The sequence below is a fragment of the Theropithecus gelada genome, chromosome 5 (genome assembly GCF_003255815.1).
Source record: "Theropithecus gelada isolate Dixy chromosome 5, Tgel_1.0, whole genome shotgun sequence".
Taxonomy (NCBI): Eukaryota; Metazoa; Chordata; class Mammalia; order Primates; family Cercopithecidae; genus Theropithecus; species Theropithecus gelada.
In genome coordinates, this window is record NC_037672.1 from 116,654,300 (window position 1) to 116,672,597 (window position 18,298).

At 34.7% G+C, this 18,298-nt stretch overlaps 1 protein-coding gene and 1 non-coding gene across 4 annotated transcripts in view; one reads left to right on the plus strand and one right to left on the minus strand.

Moving 5' to 3' along the window:
- Nucleotides 1-18,298, minus strand: part of PDE5A (phosphodiesterase 5A) — a 129,800-nt gene that overhangs the window by 62,118 nt on the left and 49,384 nt on the right. For all 3 annotated transcript variants that reach the window (XM_025385801.1, XM_025385802.1, XM_025385804.1), the window contains exons 4-7: nucleotides 10,951-11,022; nucleotides 9,257-9,346; nucleotides 6,763-6,900; nucleotides 4,263-4,330 (exon numbers count right to left, since the gene is read on the minus strand). In XM_025385801.1, coding sequence (XP_025241586.1) covers nucleotides 4,263-4,330; nucleotides 6,763-6,900; nucleotides 9,257-9,346; nucleotides 10,951-11,022 — 368 coding nt within the window. The remainder of the gene's footprint in view (nucleotides 1-4,262; nucleotides 4,331-6,762; nucleotides 6,901-9,256; nucleotides 9,347-10,950; nucleotides 11,023-18,298) is intronic.
- Nucleotides 13,567-13,693, plus strand: LOC112625629. Its single transcript, XR_003119710.1, has one exon. It is a non-coding gene; the product is annotated as a small nucleolar RNA SNORA11 (small nucleolar RNA).

Here is an 18,298-nt window from a genome sequence, read left to right on the forward strand (position 1 = left end):
ACATGACACCATGTTTGTTTCTTACTCTATAAGAAATGTTGATAAATTTTTAGTTCCTAAACTCAATAAATACAGATTGAATACCTTAACCATTAGAAGCACCCTTAACAGTATATGGGAGACAAACTTACACAGGTCAGTAACTGTCATAGGGGCTTACAATCTAGTAGAAGACTGAAACAGAATGAATAATGTGTTTAAATTACATGGACTATTTGGGTAGAGTCTAGTGCAGAGACTGCCAGTTGTCTTTTGGTAATTCTCCTCCCCTTCTGTTTGTCTGGACATACATGGCCACCCAGAATAAAGACCACACTTCTCAGCCACCCTAGTGGCTTAGTATTGCCATCTGGCTAAGTTCTAGACAACAGGATGTAAGAGTAAATGTTTGTGATGGCTTCTAGTAACCTTCCTAAGAGACAGGTGATACCTGCTGTCTGTCCCTTCTTTCCCTGTCCCCCATCCTACTGTTTAACATGTGGATATAATGACTGGAGCTGCATCCTTGACCCTTAAGGAAAGGGCCATACCCTAGGGATGTAAGGTAGAAAGTCCAAAGGTGTCTTGGTCCCCAAGGCCTTTGTGGAGCAGAGCTATAGCACCAAGCCTGAGCTGGCTACCTCTGGGCTTTTACAGGAGACAGTAATAATACTGTGTTATTGTTTAAGCTATTTTTATTTTGGGTTTTCATGATCCACAGTCAAGCCTAATCCTAAGTGATACAGTGTAACAATGCAAGCACCACACATGTGGAGAAGATGGACAGGTAGCACCTAAATGGAGTGGAATAGGGAAGAAGTAGCATTAGAGAGATGAATTCACAGCTGGCTGAGACTTTTTAAAGGAGAAACATCAGGAATGAAAGGTAGAGTATTCCAGGCAGGAAAAAACAAAACAAAACAAAACAGTATAAAACACATTGCTGACATGGAAGAGTTCTATGTGTAATTGGGAAACACTAAATAGTTACAGATTGTCAAGAATAAAATGATGATTTCAGGCTGAAAATGTTAGGCTAGGACAGATAGTGAAAGATTTTGAAAGTGTAATACAAGGAATATGGATCTCATTCTTTTAATGATGGGAATATTATAGTGGCCTTTAGAATGTGCCTCAGAGCTCCAATTGCAGAAAGAGTAGCTAACCAATGTCTCAAGTTGCTGTGCTCTGGAAGCCATCACCAAGTTTGCACTGAGGTCACCTCTACCAGGGCTGGTCCCAGAGAAAAAGACTGAGCACACTAGGGACACTAAAGTAGGCCTAATCCTGGGAGGTCCAGTATTCTTCTCACAGTAAATTTCAGCTAGAGGACTTCCCAGCAGCCTTGCCAAACCTTCCTTAGAACTGTTCAGCTGTCTAGGATACTTCTGTACAACTTTCCTTCCTTCTTTCTTCCTCTCCTTAATTCTGGGTCAGACTTTCATGTTGGTCTGATGGCTTTCCTGGCTTCTTCCCTCTGGTTCTCACAGGGTGTTTTCTCTAATAAATTTCTGCACATTTAATCTAATCTTGGCATCTGTTTCTTGGAAGACCTGGACTAACTCACACATTTAAGGCTTTTTGTACAATGTATATCAATGAACCGTATATGAATGCATTGTTGGGATGACAGAATTAGGTACATGGAATTGGAAAAGATAAATTTCTGTGCTTTAGAATTAAATGGGAGTCACTGCAGGCTAATGTAAACCAAAGACCAAAAAAAAAAAAAAAAAAAAAAATCAAATAGACACGGAAATAATAGCTAACACTTACTAAGTACTACATGCCAGAAATTTTCTGAAGCATTTTATATACATTATCTCATTTAATTCTTACTATAATCCTACCACCACTACAGATGAAGAAACTGAGCCTTTGAGAGATTAAATAATTTACGTGAAGTCTCATAGCTAGTAAGCCCACTACGTGGTGAAACTTAAATACTTACATTTAAATACAATCAGTCTAACTTCTACATTCTTCTACGCTGTATCCACAATTTTTTAAAGTAGTAGTCTTTACTTACTTAATTACACTTATATTTTCTAATATGATAATCAATAACAAGTATAAACTAATAGGTATATTCCAAGAAAGTGACCTAAAAGGATTCATTCTATGTATTTGTCATTTTATGACACAAATGTGCATTTGTGAATGAACATGAAGTTAATTAGTGTGGAATTATAGCACTAAAATACCTACTTCTCAAAATAAGAGCTAACATAAACTGCACAACATTATACTCATTTTTTCCCTTCTAATTGGTTGGCTCTTGAATTGAAGTACAAAAATTCTAAAACTTCCCACCATCTGGATATGAGCCTCCCTTCGGAAATTCCTGGGCAACTTAACTCCCAAGAGCTTACTATGCTTTATCCCTTTTATGATATCCTTCTAATAATTATGTGTAATGTTCACCCTGAATATGTTGTTTTACATTTAACATTTCAAAACCATCTTCAGTATATTAATTTATGAAGTCATTAGTGGATTGGTTGGAAAAATCTTGAATGAGCTATGCTTTTTAATTGATAAATAACTTCCTAAAAAGAATGATTTGCTTACTGCTAACATCAAATTGCCTAGCATTTCATCAAATGGAGAGATGGCAAAGTTTGGATTGGCAAAGTTTTTAATAATGAGAATCGAAGTCCTAAACTCTACTAATAATCAGTTTTAGAAACATAATAAAGAATCTGCTGGTGAAAAATAAGCATCAATATTAGTTTTGCCCTTTTTCAAAATGTTAACATTACTAAACACCATTTTAAATTCAGTTATTGCAAAATTAGGCCTGTTATCTAATTTTTATTAAAATAAAAAAACTCAGAGGCCTTTTACTGTATCACTATAACAAAAGCTAACTTTAAATGTTTCATTAACGTAAGCTATTACTGTTGAAATGATTTTCATTATTGTAAAGTCAATTAATATATCAGGTAAAATGATCCATGTAAATTTGTCTCTTTTAAGGTAATCACACTGACCTATTTATCCTTTATAAGAAAAAATCTTTATTCTAAGATTGTCTTGGAATCATTAAATCAGTAAGTGGAAAGATACTTTCCATTTGCCTACAGAGAGGGAATGTGGTATTTAGAAACANTAAGTGGAAAGATACTTTCCATTTGCCTACAGAGAGGGAATGTGGTATTTAGAAACAAACATATATAGCACAAGACATTTTTGTGTTTTTTTAAATGCATATTTACCAGTAGAGGTCACTATCACACCAATTCACTGGATTTGTCCAGCTACTGCTAAAAGAAATTACAGGGCCTGGCTGAATTTATACGAAAAAAATCAAAAGCCAATACCTAAAATACAATACAGAGGGATATGCTGCTCCACAAATATTAAAAGATCATGTAGATAATTAATCATTTTGAACTTTTAATATGATTATCATACTGATTTTCCTATTGTCCCATGGAGATAAAGGTAAATATATAAACATAGATATATATATTTCTATCTATATATAGTAACTCATTATTTATGCAAGCCAAAAAGTAAAATATTCAAATATTTACATGTGTCCTACCTAGAAACTTTCTAAAATCTTCTTTTCAAAAAGGAAAAAAGGTATTACAGCATCATAAAATTAAAATACTATATATTAATGTGCACATTTTCATACGTTCCAAAAGGATTCAATACTAACTAAAACAATGTCAAATCTGCTAGGAAATGCAATGGCACAGGAGCTCAGGATAGAATAGGTGTGGAGATGGGATATAATCTTCAGTGCATGATCAGCAAAGCTAAGAAGGAAATAAAGGTCAGCTATTCATTTATGACCATGTGAACCCCAATTCCAGGACATCAGAAAACTCTCTGGTTAGAGAAACCATGTTTTATCTCCCTAGACTACCCACTTCATGCTCAAGTCAGCGGTAAAGGCTTAAGGTCAGGTCTACCTTCTGAGTCAAATGAATTCCCCATCTGCCTCCAAGTTACATTCTTGCCCTTTGCTAATTCCTAAAATCCTTTAATAGGAGAAAAGGCCCTTCCTTGTACCACATTGTCAAAATAATAGTCTAGTAATGAGTTTTGATTTAAATATAAATACTTAACAAAGTAACAACTTTAAGTCACTGTGGTCAATAGTCTGTCCATCTTGATGGAGGAAGACTTAGGACTGGAAATGTGAGAAAAGACAAGAGACAATAAAATAATCTGTAGCTTGTATTTCTTAAATCAAACTGGTCATAAAATAACTATTTAGCCAATATTACATACATGTGATAAAGACAGTAGAGAATAAGTGCTTTTACCTTGTTAACATATCAGATGATTTTTCTAATTCCTCACACTCCATGTGAAACACACTAGAAAAAGAATCCTAAAAATAGACAACACAGACTGAGAAATAAGTTTGACAAGGTAATAAAAACTATCTAGATACAGACATACATGCTATGGAATTGACAAAAGACCCCAATACTTGTAATATATTTTTACTTATTCTTGGACAAAATAGACCCAAGTACTCATTTTATGACATCCTCAAAACTGCTTCCCATTTCGTTCATGTAATTTCTGATTTTGTCTTGGAAGAATGATTATACAAGTACTATTTGTTTTTTCTAGGTACTGATGGATTTATTAGTTTCAAAATTTTTTATGCTTATTGAAAATTCTCAAGTTTTGGCTTTTAAGCTTTAAGTACATTGATTGTTGTTAAATCCCAGGTAAAGAATCCCTTCTTAAAAAGATGTTTCATTCAGTAATACTTTATGTGATTATTAAAATAACTGTGAAAAATTTAACAACATAGAGAAATACTTCTGAAATTACATTAAAGAAGTGGTGGCTCATGCCTATAATCCCAACATTTTGGGAGGCCAAGGTGGGCAAATCACATAAGGCCAGGAGTCTGAGACCAGACTGGCCAACATGGCAAAACCCCTACACTACTAAAAATACAAAAATTAGCTGGCTGTGGTGGCATGCCTTTGTTATCCCAACTACTGGGGAGGCTGAGGCTCATGAATTTCTTGAACCTGGGAGGCTGAGGGTGCAAGCTGCGATCGTGAGATCGTGCCACTGCACTCCAGCCTGAATGATACAGCGATACTCTGTCTTGAAAATAAGAAAGAAAAAAAATTTTCTTTAAATCACATTAAAAAGCAGAACAGCACGTTACACCCATGCTCTATTTATATAAAATTGGAAGAAAGCAGAAAAAAAAATGATAGTTTAATTTGAGGATAGAAGAAATCTGTACATTTTTTTCCTCCTCACCTTTGCTCACGCTGTTGACGTATTTTAAAACAACAAACAAATGTAATACAAACGAATATAAAGTCACCTAATTCCTTTTCTAAAACCTACAACTTAAGTGGTCAAAAAGTGAGTAAAATATCCTAATAATCATATTGTTGTGCTATACTTTCAAGTAGCACTGATCCAAATCAGTGTACTACCATAACAGGTGTTAACTGGTAGAAGTATTCACTGAGGGTGAATTAAAGTGATATTTAAGTTGTCTAAAAAAAGTAGTGCTTCACATATAACTTTCAAAAATTAAATGCAAAAAGTGGGTCATAGAGCAAAAATTACAGGTTAAGTGACATACTGCATTAAGGAATTCTGACCTGAAATTTAAAATGATGTCTACTATATTATAATCACCTTTATATTAAAGATTTTATAACTGATTGAAAAATATGAAATAGTATCTATGAAAATACTGATTACCTTTTAGCCTAGTGAGTTCTCATTTGATATTAATGAGAATTTTGTATTAAACAATGCATTCATCTGACATATATACACATCCCAAATGATTGAGATGTTGGCTCATACGGTATAGTCCTTATATCTAAATCAACTAAAATTTCTTAATATAAATTAAATATTGAATACCTTTTATTTTTCTAATTCCCCCCAAAACGTAACTTCAGATATCATACGTAGATTATAACTAACCTATACAAGTGGTAGTCCACACTCTCTTTCCTATTAATCCACAAATGAACAGCCTATTCTTAGGGACTAAAGGAAAAAGAAAACAAATGACTACAGCAAAAAGAAATATCCCAGAAACAGTGGTTCATAAGTTGAGAAGGGAGAGAAAGTGCATAAAGAAAAACTGCCTTAGGCCAGGGGCCCTGATTCTACTGGCAAACTCAAGACGGCCGGCCTGGTGTAACTAGCACTCTGTGACAACACTTTATCTTTTCCCAGACACCTGAAAATGTTTCTTCACATTACAAAATCAATGGACTGAAATCTACCAGTTAGAAGAGTTTAGTGGTTTTCCATTGTTGGTAAAAATATGGGACTTATGGGTATCATTAGTAATACTCCTACTGGGCTATGCCTTTTGGTTTCTATACAATTTCTGGCAAGAAGAAATTTTTATACCCAACCCATTCAGAATGAGGAGTCTGGTCTGCCTGTTCATAGCAACTAGGGCACCAGTATTCCTGACCGTGAAAAGTCAGCACACTGTAATGACAATATATTTCTCCACGAAGATAGTGTGGCCATTGATAGAAGCAGAAACACACATTCCCATGGTAATTATTTTCAGGAGGGTGGGATGGGGACATGAACAGAGGTAAAAAAGGGTGATGAGGCACCCTCCACCCTCCACCCCTACCTGTCTTCAACCAGAACAGCTCATACCCTGATTAGTTTTATATACATACTCATATGCATTTGGGTTTGAGAGAGGGTTCTAAGACCAAAATGAGGTTTAAAAGCAGTGCTTACAGAAATATAAGTTTCTGTCTTTCTAAAAATAAAGAAGTCATACTCTGTACTCACGGAGCAATCTTCATCCACTATGAAAATGGTGCATTTCTGCACTTGCATAAAAGAGATAATAGTGGCAGCTATTTTCTTCAGAATTACTTCTAATGATTGTTGTTCTTCAAAAATTAAACTAGCAAGGTCAAGCAGCACCTAGACAAAAATATTAAGAGCTTATTATTTAGCAATTGTTTGTAATTATTAAAGCACAATTATTTATATGGGTTATAAATTGTTTAACCTAGCAGGTTATAATCAAGTCTGCATTCAAATATTAAATATGTCTCCACTTATTAACAAAATCCTCCATTGACTGTTAATATAGTTAATATAGTTGTTAAGATCACAGGCCCTGAAGCCAGAGTAATCAGTTTTTAATCCTGACTTCCTTTCCTACTAGCTTTGAGACTGAGGGCAAATTTCTTGAACATGGGGATATTAATAACATTAAAATCACAGGGCTTTTAGGAGGATTAAGATAATATTTATAAAGTATTTTGAACACTATCTGGTGCATAAAACACACTGTTAATGTTGTTCCAAACTTTTTAGATCAATATTTGTCAACATTATCAATATTTTTACAGAGTACAGTAAATATTACCCATCAAAGTAAACAAAGTCTTAAGAATTTCCTTTGTGTTTTTTTCTGGTAGATTTCTCTTTCTTCTGAACCTCATAAGTACTACCAAAAACTCAGTGGAGGTGATGCTATCCTAGCTGAGGTCTGAAAGATGAGTAAGAATTATTCAGGTGAAATAGGGAAGAGAAATATTTCAGGCAAAAATAATAGAATTGAGAGAAAGTAGCATACTGAAAGTTTTGATCAGGTTTTATAAGAGCATAGACTATAAAGAGAACTGGGAGATGAGATTGCAACATTAAGCAGAAAAAGAACCTGAAAAGCACTGTGTGTCTTTTGAAGCAGTTTAAACTGTGATGCGCTGCAGGAAAGAAGTGGTGTGATCACATCTGTTTGTAAAAATAGGGACTGGATGAAACGATGGCAACAATAGAACAGGGAGAACACTGCAGTTAAAGGCAATGGAAGGTTGCATATCTTATTAACACAGATTCTAAACAGAGAAAATAGAGGGTAGAGAAGATGAATTATCAAAGAAATAACGAAAAAAGAATTACACAGAAGTAAACAGTTTGTTTAAACCTCCAAAGAGATGAACCAACATACAGATGCCAGCATGATGAATGAAAAAAGAATAATATTGTGAAATTAAGTTACAAAAGCAAATATAAATAATCTGAAAAGTTTATAGACACATAGACAAAACAGATATATATAATAATATAAAAATACAAAATATGTATTATATATTATGTTATATATTTATATTGTAGACAATAAATACAAAATAGTTATAAAAGAGCCAAGAATAAGAACAACATGGATGCTAGTTAGGAGACAAAGCACTACTTCTAAATTCTGAGAAATTGATTTTTCAGTTTAGAATTTTATACCCAGCCAAAGTGGCAGGATGGTACAATACATATTTTCATACATGCAAGGACTCAGAAAGCTTACTTTACCAATACCCTTTCTTAAGTAGTTAATTGAGAATGTGCTGCAACAAAGTAAGGAAGTGAGAAAGAAGTAGGGCATCTAAAAGATAGTGGAATCTTTCTAAGAAAGCAATGAAGAAAAGTTCTATGATGACACTAGTGTAGCAGGCATAGGGCTAAATAGTTTAGCTTGGAAGAAGAAAGGTTGGAGAACCTCAGTTTGGACCTCTCCAAATAGAAGCAGAAGGGGAATTCAACAGGATGCCTAATATAATGGAGTTTGGGGAGGGGTGGAAACAAGAACATGAGGCTATACTAGAGCAAAGAGTTCAAGGAAAAAAATTCAGAAACATCAGGAAAAATGAAAAGTTCTATAACAAAGGTAATATGAACAACATTTACATAATTATAGTGCTTATAAATAGTTTCTTTAAAATTGCAACTTTAGAATCAACCTAGACAAAGCCTAGGAAAAGTTCATCACGGTTGTAGAACAGTATATATTACCAATGTGGACAATTGTAAAAGAAAAAGTCCAGATGGGAAAAGCAGGGCTAAGGAGTGGTAGTTGGGAAAACGAGATAAAGAGAACAGGGGATGCTAAGACACCCATCTTACAAAGTATGAAATCAAGAGTAATATCTATAGTTGACAGAGCAAGACCTAAAACCATTATTTAACAACACAAGTGCAACCCATACAGTGACTTAAAACAGTGATAGAATGATTCCAGTAAGATAAGGGTAATGGCAAGCAAGGTGTGGTGCAAGTCAAATAAATCCTCATCTCCCAAGTTAATGAACATTGTCTAACAAGATAAACAACTAAGCCTGGAAAATAGGAAATAGAAATGACTACTAGAAAAAATAAAGTATTGAGAAACTGAATCTGTACTATCTAAATTTTTAATAATCTGCATACATCACTTTGATAAAAATGTAACAATTTTTAAGAAGTATTTCTATATACTTTCTTTAGTAATCAGACCGACCTGATTTCTCTTGTTCTCCAGCAGTGAAGTCTCATAGAGCTGAGCATTATGAAGAACAATACCACAAAATGCCAAATAAGCAGCAAAGTCCTAAAAAACAGATAAGAGAATAGACAAATAAAAACTGTACATAAAACAGTCTAGTTATATTGCCTGAAATACAGGTCCCCAAATATTTACAGTTAGAAAGCCAAAAGAGTAGATGTTTGCTCTACATAAAATTAGGATTATATAAACCAAGTCTTAGCTAAAGGTGCTAGAATAGTCTCCTAAGGTATAAATTAGGTATAACTCAATAAGGAGAAAAAGGAGAGGAATTAAGATAAAGACCTCTTTATACCACTTGAAGTTACAATTTATTCTATGCAAAATTTGGTTTAGCCTCTCCATGATATTAAGACTTGGATCTACGCTGAAACTATTATATAAATAGCTTGTAACTCATTACTGCAGCAAACAACAGCTTATGTACTCATTAAAAGAATATCCACAATAAAAGCATAAAGTTAAATATTATATAAGGTTGCAAACATTACTTTAAATATGTCATTTTTAATATGGATCTATCATTGTTATACTATACTAGGGTAATATGTTTACAATTATATAAACTATTGATATAAATAAATATTTAGACAGTATACCTTATCCACAATGTGACAGAGCCTTAAAAATTCAAATCAATTCAAGCGGGAGTTATATTAATGGATTATAAACATAATAATGGAATATAAAGCCAATCCAGGAACCATGTTTTCACACCAAATATTCTCAAGTGCCATGAACAGAACAGGAGCCTAGATGTCTATTACTCTGATTTTTAAAAAGTATTTGCTATGTTCCAAAGCAATTATAACAAGGGGAGCAACACAGGTGCCAACATAACCTATAGCATAGAGATAAAAATAACTGTCTTGTTTGAATGTTTTCCAAATTCAAAAGCTCCTACTAATTTTCAGGGGAACAACATAAACAGCAATGGGCTTGGGAATAGGAATAATTCAGTAGGCTATGATATACACATAATTACTTATTCAATAGGAGAAATAATGAAACCTACTCATAGAATGAATTTATCAACAGTCTTAAGGGCTTCTGTCCTTAAATGGAAAGCATGTCAATGAGGTGTGTGGAAGGTATTCCTTCAGAGTTGAACAAGAATAATAATAAAATAATGCTCACTGTTGCTCTCTCTGAAGCTAAATTTACATCATCTATCCTGAATTCACACCTTGGCGCCCCACTGTCTGTGTGCAAGGCTTATAAAACATTCAGAAATTTGCTACACCAGGAGGCAATTCCAATTTTTAGCCAATCAAAAGTGCTGAACTTGTAGCAGTGTTTTTATGGGGTTTTACTCAAGGTTGGATCCCTATAGCAGTGATGAAAGGTAAATGAGATAGTTAAAATGCCACAAGTCACCCTCTGTGTGGCCCCAACATGCCCAGTGCAGGCTTGGCAGCACAGCAAGGAGGGAATTTGGGGGTTTCTGCTGACTGAATAACACAAGTACTCAGATGTGAAATCATCGCTCTATTTAGCCTAAGATACACTTTTGAAACTTTCAGATCATTTTTAACTCTAATCTTTTTGTGTGACCAACAATTTCAGCAACAGCTAATCCTAGAGGTGTATATACTACAAAGAAAAAGCATCTTCCTACATTGGTTCATGCTTGACACAAGTTTTGGTACCTTTTCATCTTTTTCAGTAAATGTCCCACCGTTTCCTGATTTCTTGTTGATGGCCTGGGCTACACCAACAACCTGGTATAAGGAGATAAAAGTGACAAATTTTTTATTGACTGAAATTACTGGTAAAAATTCACTAAAATGTATTTATAGAAGATATCCTGCATGTGCTGTAAAATAACACTAGTCTACAAAACAAAAGCAAAACCCCTCATCAGCATTTGAGCAAGCTTTACATCATTTACCATATTCTTTCATCCTAATAAGAATTCGAACATTTTTAATTTATTAGGGCCCAAACTATGTTTGATTCTGTGATTTCCCCCTGTATTTTGAATGAAATTATTTTAGCAATCACATTTTAAGTATATATTTTCCATAGTTTTAAAATATAAATAATAAATTTTGATTACAGTTCCAATAAAGTATATAAGAAAATGAACATTTTATATGGGTTTTAAATATAATGTTTCAAAAGGGCTAAAATGCTCTTTTACTAAAAATGAAACAGGACCTACTGGCCAATCATGGAAAGAATGCAGGAGGATCATTAGGGCAAAAATAATTCTTAATGTAAGGATGTAGTCCAACTTCTTTTGAAATTTCTGCCCTTGAAAATTATTTTACCTTTAACAGACTTATTTTTGGGAAAGAGGGTACTGAAAAATCAAACCAGGAATTAACATGCTGAGGCTTATTTCAAATAGATGAGAAGGCATTTGGAAGTTACTTACCTTTTAGTTCCACCTTCATTTTGAGTTATTACCTTAGTCTTATAAAGACCTTCAACTTACTCTTCTCTCCGCTTTATTACTTTTAAATTCTACTCTTTCCTTTCTTCTGCTATTTAGTATCAGTGGAATAAGCTATTATCCTCTAACTGGCTATACTTCAGAAATATGTATCTTTAGTTCTATGTGGACGGTTCACTTTGTTTTCTCAGCTCACTATAGTATCTTAGCTTTAAGAAAAAGATATAAAATCCTCCTCTAGGATAGCAGAATAAGAAAGGGGAAATACCTTATTGTCTTATGTAGTTTTCTAGTCTTCTTAACATTTTTCTCTTTTTTTTTTTTTGCCCATATGGTAAAGGGATATTAACTGTTTTTAAAAGCAGAATTATGCAATTATCCTATACCTTTTTATTTCCTTTAGAGCAACTCTCTCTTATTTTTACATACTCTTTAGCTCTTGAAAACAGCAGCAGATTTCCAGATGTTCTAACTTCACTGACTAAATTTCTAGTAAAATTCCTCTAAGGTCAAAAATGTCTGGATTGTAGTTAGGAATGTTCACTGGAACTATAATCAGAGCCACTTGAAGTTCACTGGGGTCTAATATAGAGTAGTATAATTCGGTTATTTTAAATGCTCAGATATTCATTCATCTACTCAACAAATACTGAAGTGCCTATTATGTACCAAAAAGTAATAAAAAACTGTGGAAGTGATTACTCTGAAGGAGCTCAGAATCAAGAATGAGTGATACATAAACATAGACTTATAGCGTAGTAGGATGGTGGGATCAGTTTCATGAAACAGTGTCCGTGGATCGCTAGGAGCACTGAAGGGGCACTTAATGTGTGTAAAAGAGAAGGAGTCTCAGAAATGACATTTAAATTTTTTTTCTCTAATAAATAGTTTTACAAAGGAAAGACATAAACTTTAAATCTGTGTTTTAAGAAAGATGAGTTTCAAACAGATAGAGAAAGTATTATGCAAAGTTTCTGATAAATATGTAGTACAAAAAGTATATATTGATATGCTATCTGTACCTGGAACTGTATAAAGCAATGTACTAAGCAAGAAAATAGAGAGAAAGCTCCTGCTCACTCGAAAATATAAAAAGACAAAAAATCAGCTGCTTATTAAATGATTACTAATCAAACTATATTAACATTTTAGTCCATCATCATATCAACATAAATTTACAGTGAGATGATTCCTTTCAGTCTTTTTTTTTTCTTTTTGAGACAGGGTCTTGCTCTGTTGCCCAGGCTGGAGTGCTGTGGCACAATCACAGCTCACTGCAGCCTTGATCTTCCAGGCTGAGGCTACTCTCCCACCTCAGCTTCCAAGCAGTGGGACTACATGGAAAGCATGTGTGTGCCTGGTTAAATTTTTAAATTTTTTTTGTAGAGACGAGGTTTCAGTATGCTCAGGCTGGTCCCAAACTCCTGCGCTTAAGCAATTCTTCCACTTTGGCCTCCCAAAGTGCTGGGATTACAAACATACAGTAAGATAGAAGAAATAAATTCAATGATTTATAGCATAGGAGGGTGACTATACTTAACAAAAACGTACTGTATTGGGGTGACAGACACTAGAAATACCCTCATTTGATCACTATGCATTATATACATGTACCAAAGTTTCACATATACCCTGTAAATTTGTACTAATAAATAAATAAGTAATAAATATTAAGAAAAACAAACCAAGTTCTGTCAAAAGACTATTAGCCCAGGAAAATATAGTTGGTCCTTTGTATTCAACTGTGATAGGAAATATTTGACAAAAAAATTTTACAACCCACAGCAATAAAAATAACATCAAATAAATATAGTAGGACAATTATATACAGAGCACTCACATTATATTAGGTAGTATAAGTAATCTAGGGGTTTGCTCAGAGCAGGGGGCTGAAGAATGGCTCCTCTGTTTACAACACATGGAACAGGCATCTGGGGTCACTGTGACAAGGGGCACAAAACTTGTGGCTCCCTAAGAACAAATGTCCTACATGTGTAACAAAAAAAGTAACCCAGAGATGATTTACAGTGTATGAGAGGATGTGCGTAGGTTTTATGCAAATATTATGTCATTTTATATAAGGGACTTGGGCATCCACAGATTTCGGTATGAGGGGATGGAGTGGAGTCCTCAAATCAATCCCACTTTGTATACTGAGGGACAACTGTGTATCTAATATATATATGTGCCTCCATCCCCAGAAGGGTGACATTTGAAAAACGACACTAATAAAAACAGATGAAAAATAGAATAAAAGGCATAGTGTTTGTCCAGGGTTGCATACACAGTAAAAGACAAATGACAGTTTAATTCTCTGACTTTAAGGATCCTGAGCAAAACTAGCACCCTCTGCCCTCATGTTCATATAAAGTCAGTCCTTCTTTCCGCTGTCATCCATTGCTTCTTTAAACAAATTAGATCATTGTCTTTAAATCATGTAACTGCTAACTATAGGCTTTGAAATGTCCATTTTTAATGACAGCTTTTATTCTAAGTATATGTCAGACTCCATATGAGCGGCAGCACTCCTAAAAGCATTAGCTTCCATATCAGAATGTCCATTCATTTTTGCCTACCTGCTGGCTAACTACTCTCAGATACAGGTACTGCATGCTATTTTTGTAAAAGCACAAAAAAGTCTTTCTGTTTTCTATTTTACTGGCACGATGCACAGCACAAATGGATGTTATGTCCTCAAAGGGTTGAGTGTTCTTTTAGGAATGCAAAGGCCAAGACTTGACTCTCACTGGGTGAGCAGTGTGGAATGTGACAGCTGGTTGTTTCAGGGCAACTGATCATTGCCACAGTGAGCAATTTCTTCTTCAATAAGCAGCTGCCCCAGACATTTTCTGAGGCCGTACATCAATCCCAATACATTTCCCCATCCCCAGTTCAGGGGATGCTCAGCATGGAAACTAAAAGCAAAGGAGGAAAGGACAGACTACAAATCATAGCTATCCCTCTCTCTCAGCCTCAGAAGATCTCCATTGCAATGACAGGACTCAAGACAGTCTAATCTGAGCCAAATACAAACTTTACTAAGAAAACTAGAACTTAACAGTATATAGAGGAGTTAGGGGAGAATTTTCCCTAGTGCTCTTTTCAAACTTTTCTTTGACTCATTCATTCATTCTGCCATAAATACTTTATTCAATAACTACTAAGTGCCTTTATGTACCAGTAGTGAAGAAAACAGATGAAAATCCCTGTCCTCATGGAGGTGACATTCTAATCAGTGTTAGGCTTGGGAATCCCACCCTCATATCCTCTCCTCACCTGCTTTACAGATGAGAAAACTGAGAGTGAGAGAGTTGACACAACAGATCCAGGCTTTTTGACTTCTCTTCTGAATCCTAAGGAATCATCAAGTTACGGTAATATTCCACGCGGTAGGCAAAATAATGGCCCCCAAAGATGTCCTTGTCCTAATCTCTGGAACCTATGAATATGTGACCCTTAAATGACAAACGGGGCTTTTGACATGTGATAAATAAAAGTTAAAGATCTGGAGATGGGGAGATCCTGAATTATCTAGGTGGGCCCAATGTAATCACAAGGTCCTTGTAACGAAAAATGGAATGCAGGAGAGGCAGAGTCAAGGAAACATTTGACGATGCTATTCTGCAGGTTTTGAAGACAGAGGAAGGGGCCATGAGCAAGGGGTACAGGCAGCCTATGGAAGCTAGAAGGGGCAAGAGAACAGGTCCGTTTCTAGAGACTCCACACAGAACACACCCCTATAGATGCCCTGATTTTAGCCCACTGAGAATTAGACTCTGAAGTCCAAAGCTTCAAATAAAATATGTGTGCTATTTTAAGTCACTAAATTCCCGGTAGTTTTTTTACAGCAGCATTAAGAAACCAATACATTCCATCCAATTATGATTCCTATATTCTTGCATTCTTTTTCTTCTTCTCCACACCTCATTTTATCTCTTCTGTTTCACTATGTAAATCCTCACTGTCTTTAAAGAACGTGACATCTCATTCCTAATCATCTTCCTGCCTTCAGTCTATCTTTGACACTTCAGCCAAATTTGTATTCTTGGGGCATATGTTGTGCATACACAGATCACCTCATTTCTCAAAAATTTTAATGGTTTCACCCATCTACAGAATAAAAATTAAAGACTCTACCTAACATTCCACACCCTCAACTTAACTAGATCACTTACATGGGTCTTTGGATTAGAATACTGCCATGTCATTTGTTCACATAATTCCTTGAAATATCACCTTCCACCTTCTCTACTGAGGCCAAATCTCCAAAAAATCTTCCCTTCAAACCTACCCCTTGAAACTCTGTGTGGCAGTTGTATATGCCCTACACCAGACAGGGTATTCCTTTTTAACCTTTTAACCTCATTTTTTTTTACTCATATCCTAGCCCTGCAAGTAGATTATTTTCTAAGGACATGATTTATATTTTATGGTTTATGCTACTAACAACATTTTGCATTGTTTTACATGTACTCAAAGGTTGAATAGTATTTGCTGTTGATGATAATGGGAGAAATGCCAGCAAGAATAAAAATTTTTAGGGTGATGTACTAACTGAACAATGCACATTCAAATAATAATTAATTATGTCTTCCCATTTTTGGCTCTAGCCTTTGCTTAAGATTAAGAAATCCATCCATATCTGAGAACTTTGTGTGGCAGTGAAAACTTTATGTTCTTAATAAGCCATTAATTATGGAGTTGAAACTTATAGCCTAAGGTAACACTGGAAGATAAAAGAAAGGAAAGCTTGAGATTATTTAATTTTTAATTTAAAAAGTATAGAAAAATCACAAAGAATGAGATAGTAAGCATCCATGCCTTTGCCATCTAGAATAGTGGTAGTGTGAGACTTGTTAAACACAGTTTCATGGGTCTACCCCCCAAATTTCAGATTTTGTAGATCTAGACTGGGGCCTGTATTTCTAAAAGTTCTTAGATGATTACAAATGCTGCTGGTCCAAGGACAAAAGACACGTTGAGAACTACTAATATAGAATTACTAAATGTTAATATTTGGTGATGTTTCCTTTATTAATACTATTAAATTAAGATAAAATTAAATTGGACTTCCTCTTTCCAGTCTCATTCTTCTTCCTCCTGTTCTTCCTACCATAGTCAACCTTCTTCATCATACTGTTAAAAAATATATAAATCTATACACAAAACATAGTACTTTTATCTTTCAAAAAGGTTTCTTAAATGAAATAATACATATGAAACATTTTGCAACTTCCAATTGTATTTAATGTTGTTTTTTAAGGTCAATTCATATAGATCTGGTTCATTCATTTTACATACAATATTGCATTCCATATCAAACTGTATTCATTTGCTCTCCAAAGAATGGATGTCTGAGTTGTTTGCAACTTTTTACTACTATAATCTTTGAGAAACACCTTTGTATATTCTTCTTGTGCACATGTGCAGCAACTTCTCTGGTTAAATCTTCAAAAAGATTATACAAAAATTTATACCTTTACTAGCAAGGCATAAGAATCTCCATTAACCTCACATCCTTACCAGCGTCTGGTGTTATCAGACTTTTTCAATGTTTGTCAATCTGATGGGTAGAAAACTGTATATCACTGTTGCTTTAATTTGTATTTTCCTGATTACTAGAGAGAATGAACATCTTTTTTATTGTTATTGGCTAACCTGGTATCCTCTTCTGTGTTGCCTATATGTACATTAGCCAATTTTGACCATTTTAGTTATGGTTTTAGGATGGGCTATTATTAATGGATTTTAGAATCAAAGTTAGATATTTCTTTAAGTGACTGGTAAGATTGATTTTATCCTTCTGTATATACAGGCTATTTATCTTTATACTTACTTTATATCTCAAGGGAATGTTTACAGATATTCCATGGTTAGGGGATGAGACAAGGATAAACAGAGGAGAATGATGCTTTTAGTTTACTCTCACAGCCTTCATGGCTATGAATGGGCAGCCAAGTAAGTTGGAGAGAAGCGTCTAAGGAATTGAAAGATATAAAAAAGCAATGCCCTGAAGATAACTGGCATCAGAAATAACATGATCAATGCCATTCTTTCTAATACAGTTAAGAAATCTCTTCCTCACTAAAACCAGAAAAATTCAAATGCTAAAGAGTTTGCCATTAAAAAAAGGAGAAGGGAGGGCTTGCCATGTAATAGGCACTTTGTAACTGTTCATTCATTTAATCCTTGGCATAATCCTTTAATTATCATTCCCATTTTATCACAGAGCAATCCGATGTTCAGAAAACTTATATAACTAGTTCAGGAATATGAAGACCCAGACACTCTCCAGACTTGATTCCAAGGGCTACAATTCTTTCTACTACTCCCCACAGGAAAAAGTGAAATCAGCTCTAGTATAAAATATAGGCCTTTTTTTTTTTTTTTTTTTTTTGAGACAGAGTCTTGTTCTGTCGCCCAGGCTGGAGTGTAATGGCGCACTCTCGGCTCACCGCAACCTCTGCCTCCCGGGTTCAAGCAATTCTCCTGCCTCAGCCTCCTGAGTAGCTGGGATTACATGCGCCCACCACCATGCTTGGCTAATTTTTGTATTTTGAGTAGAGAAGGGGTTTCACCATGTTGGTCAGGCTGGTCTC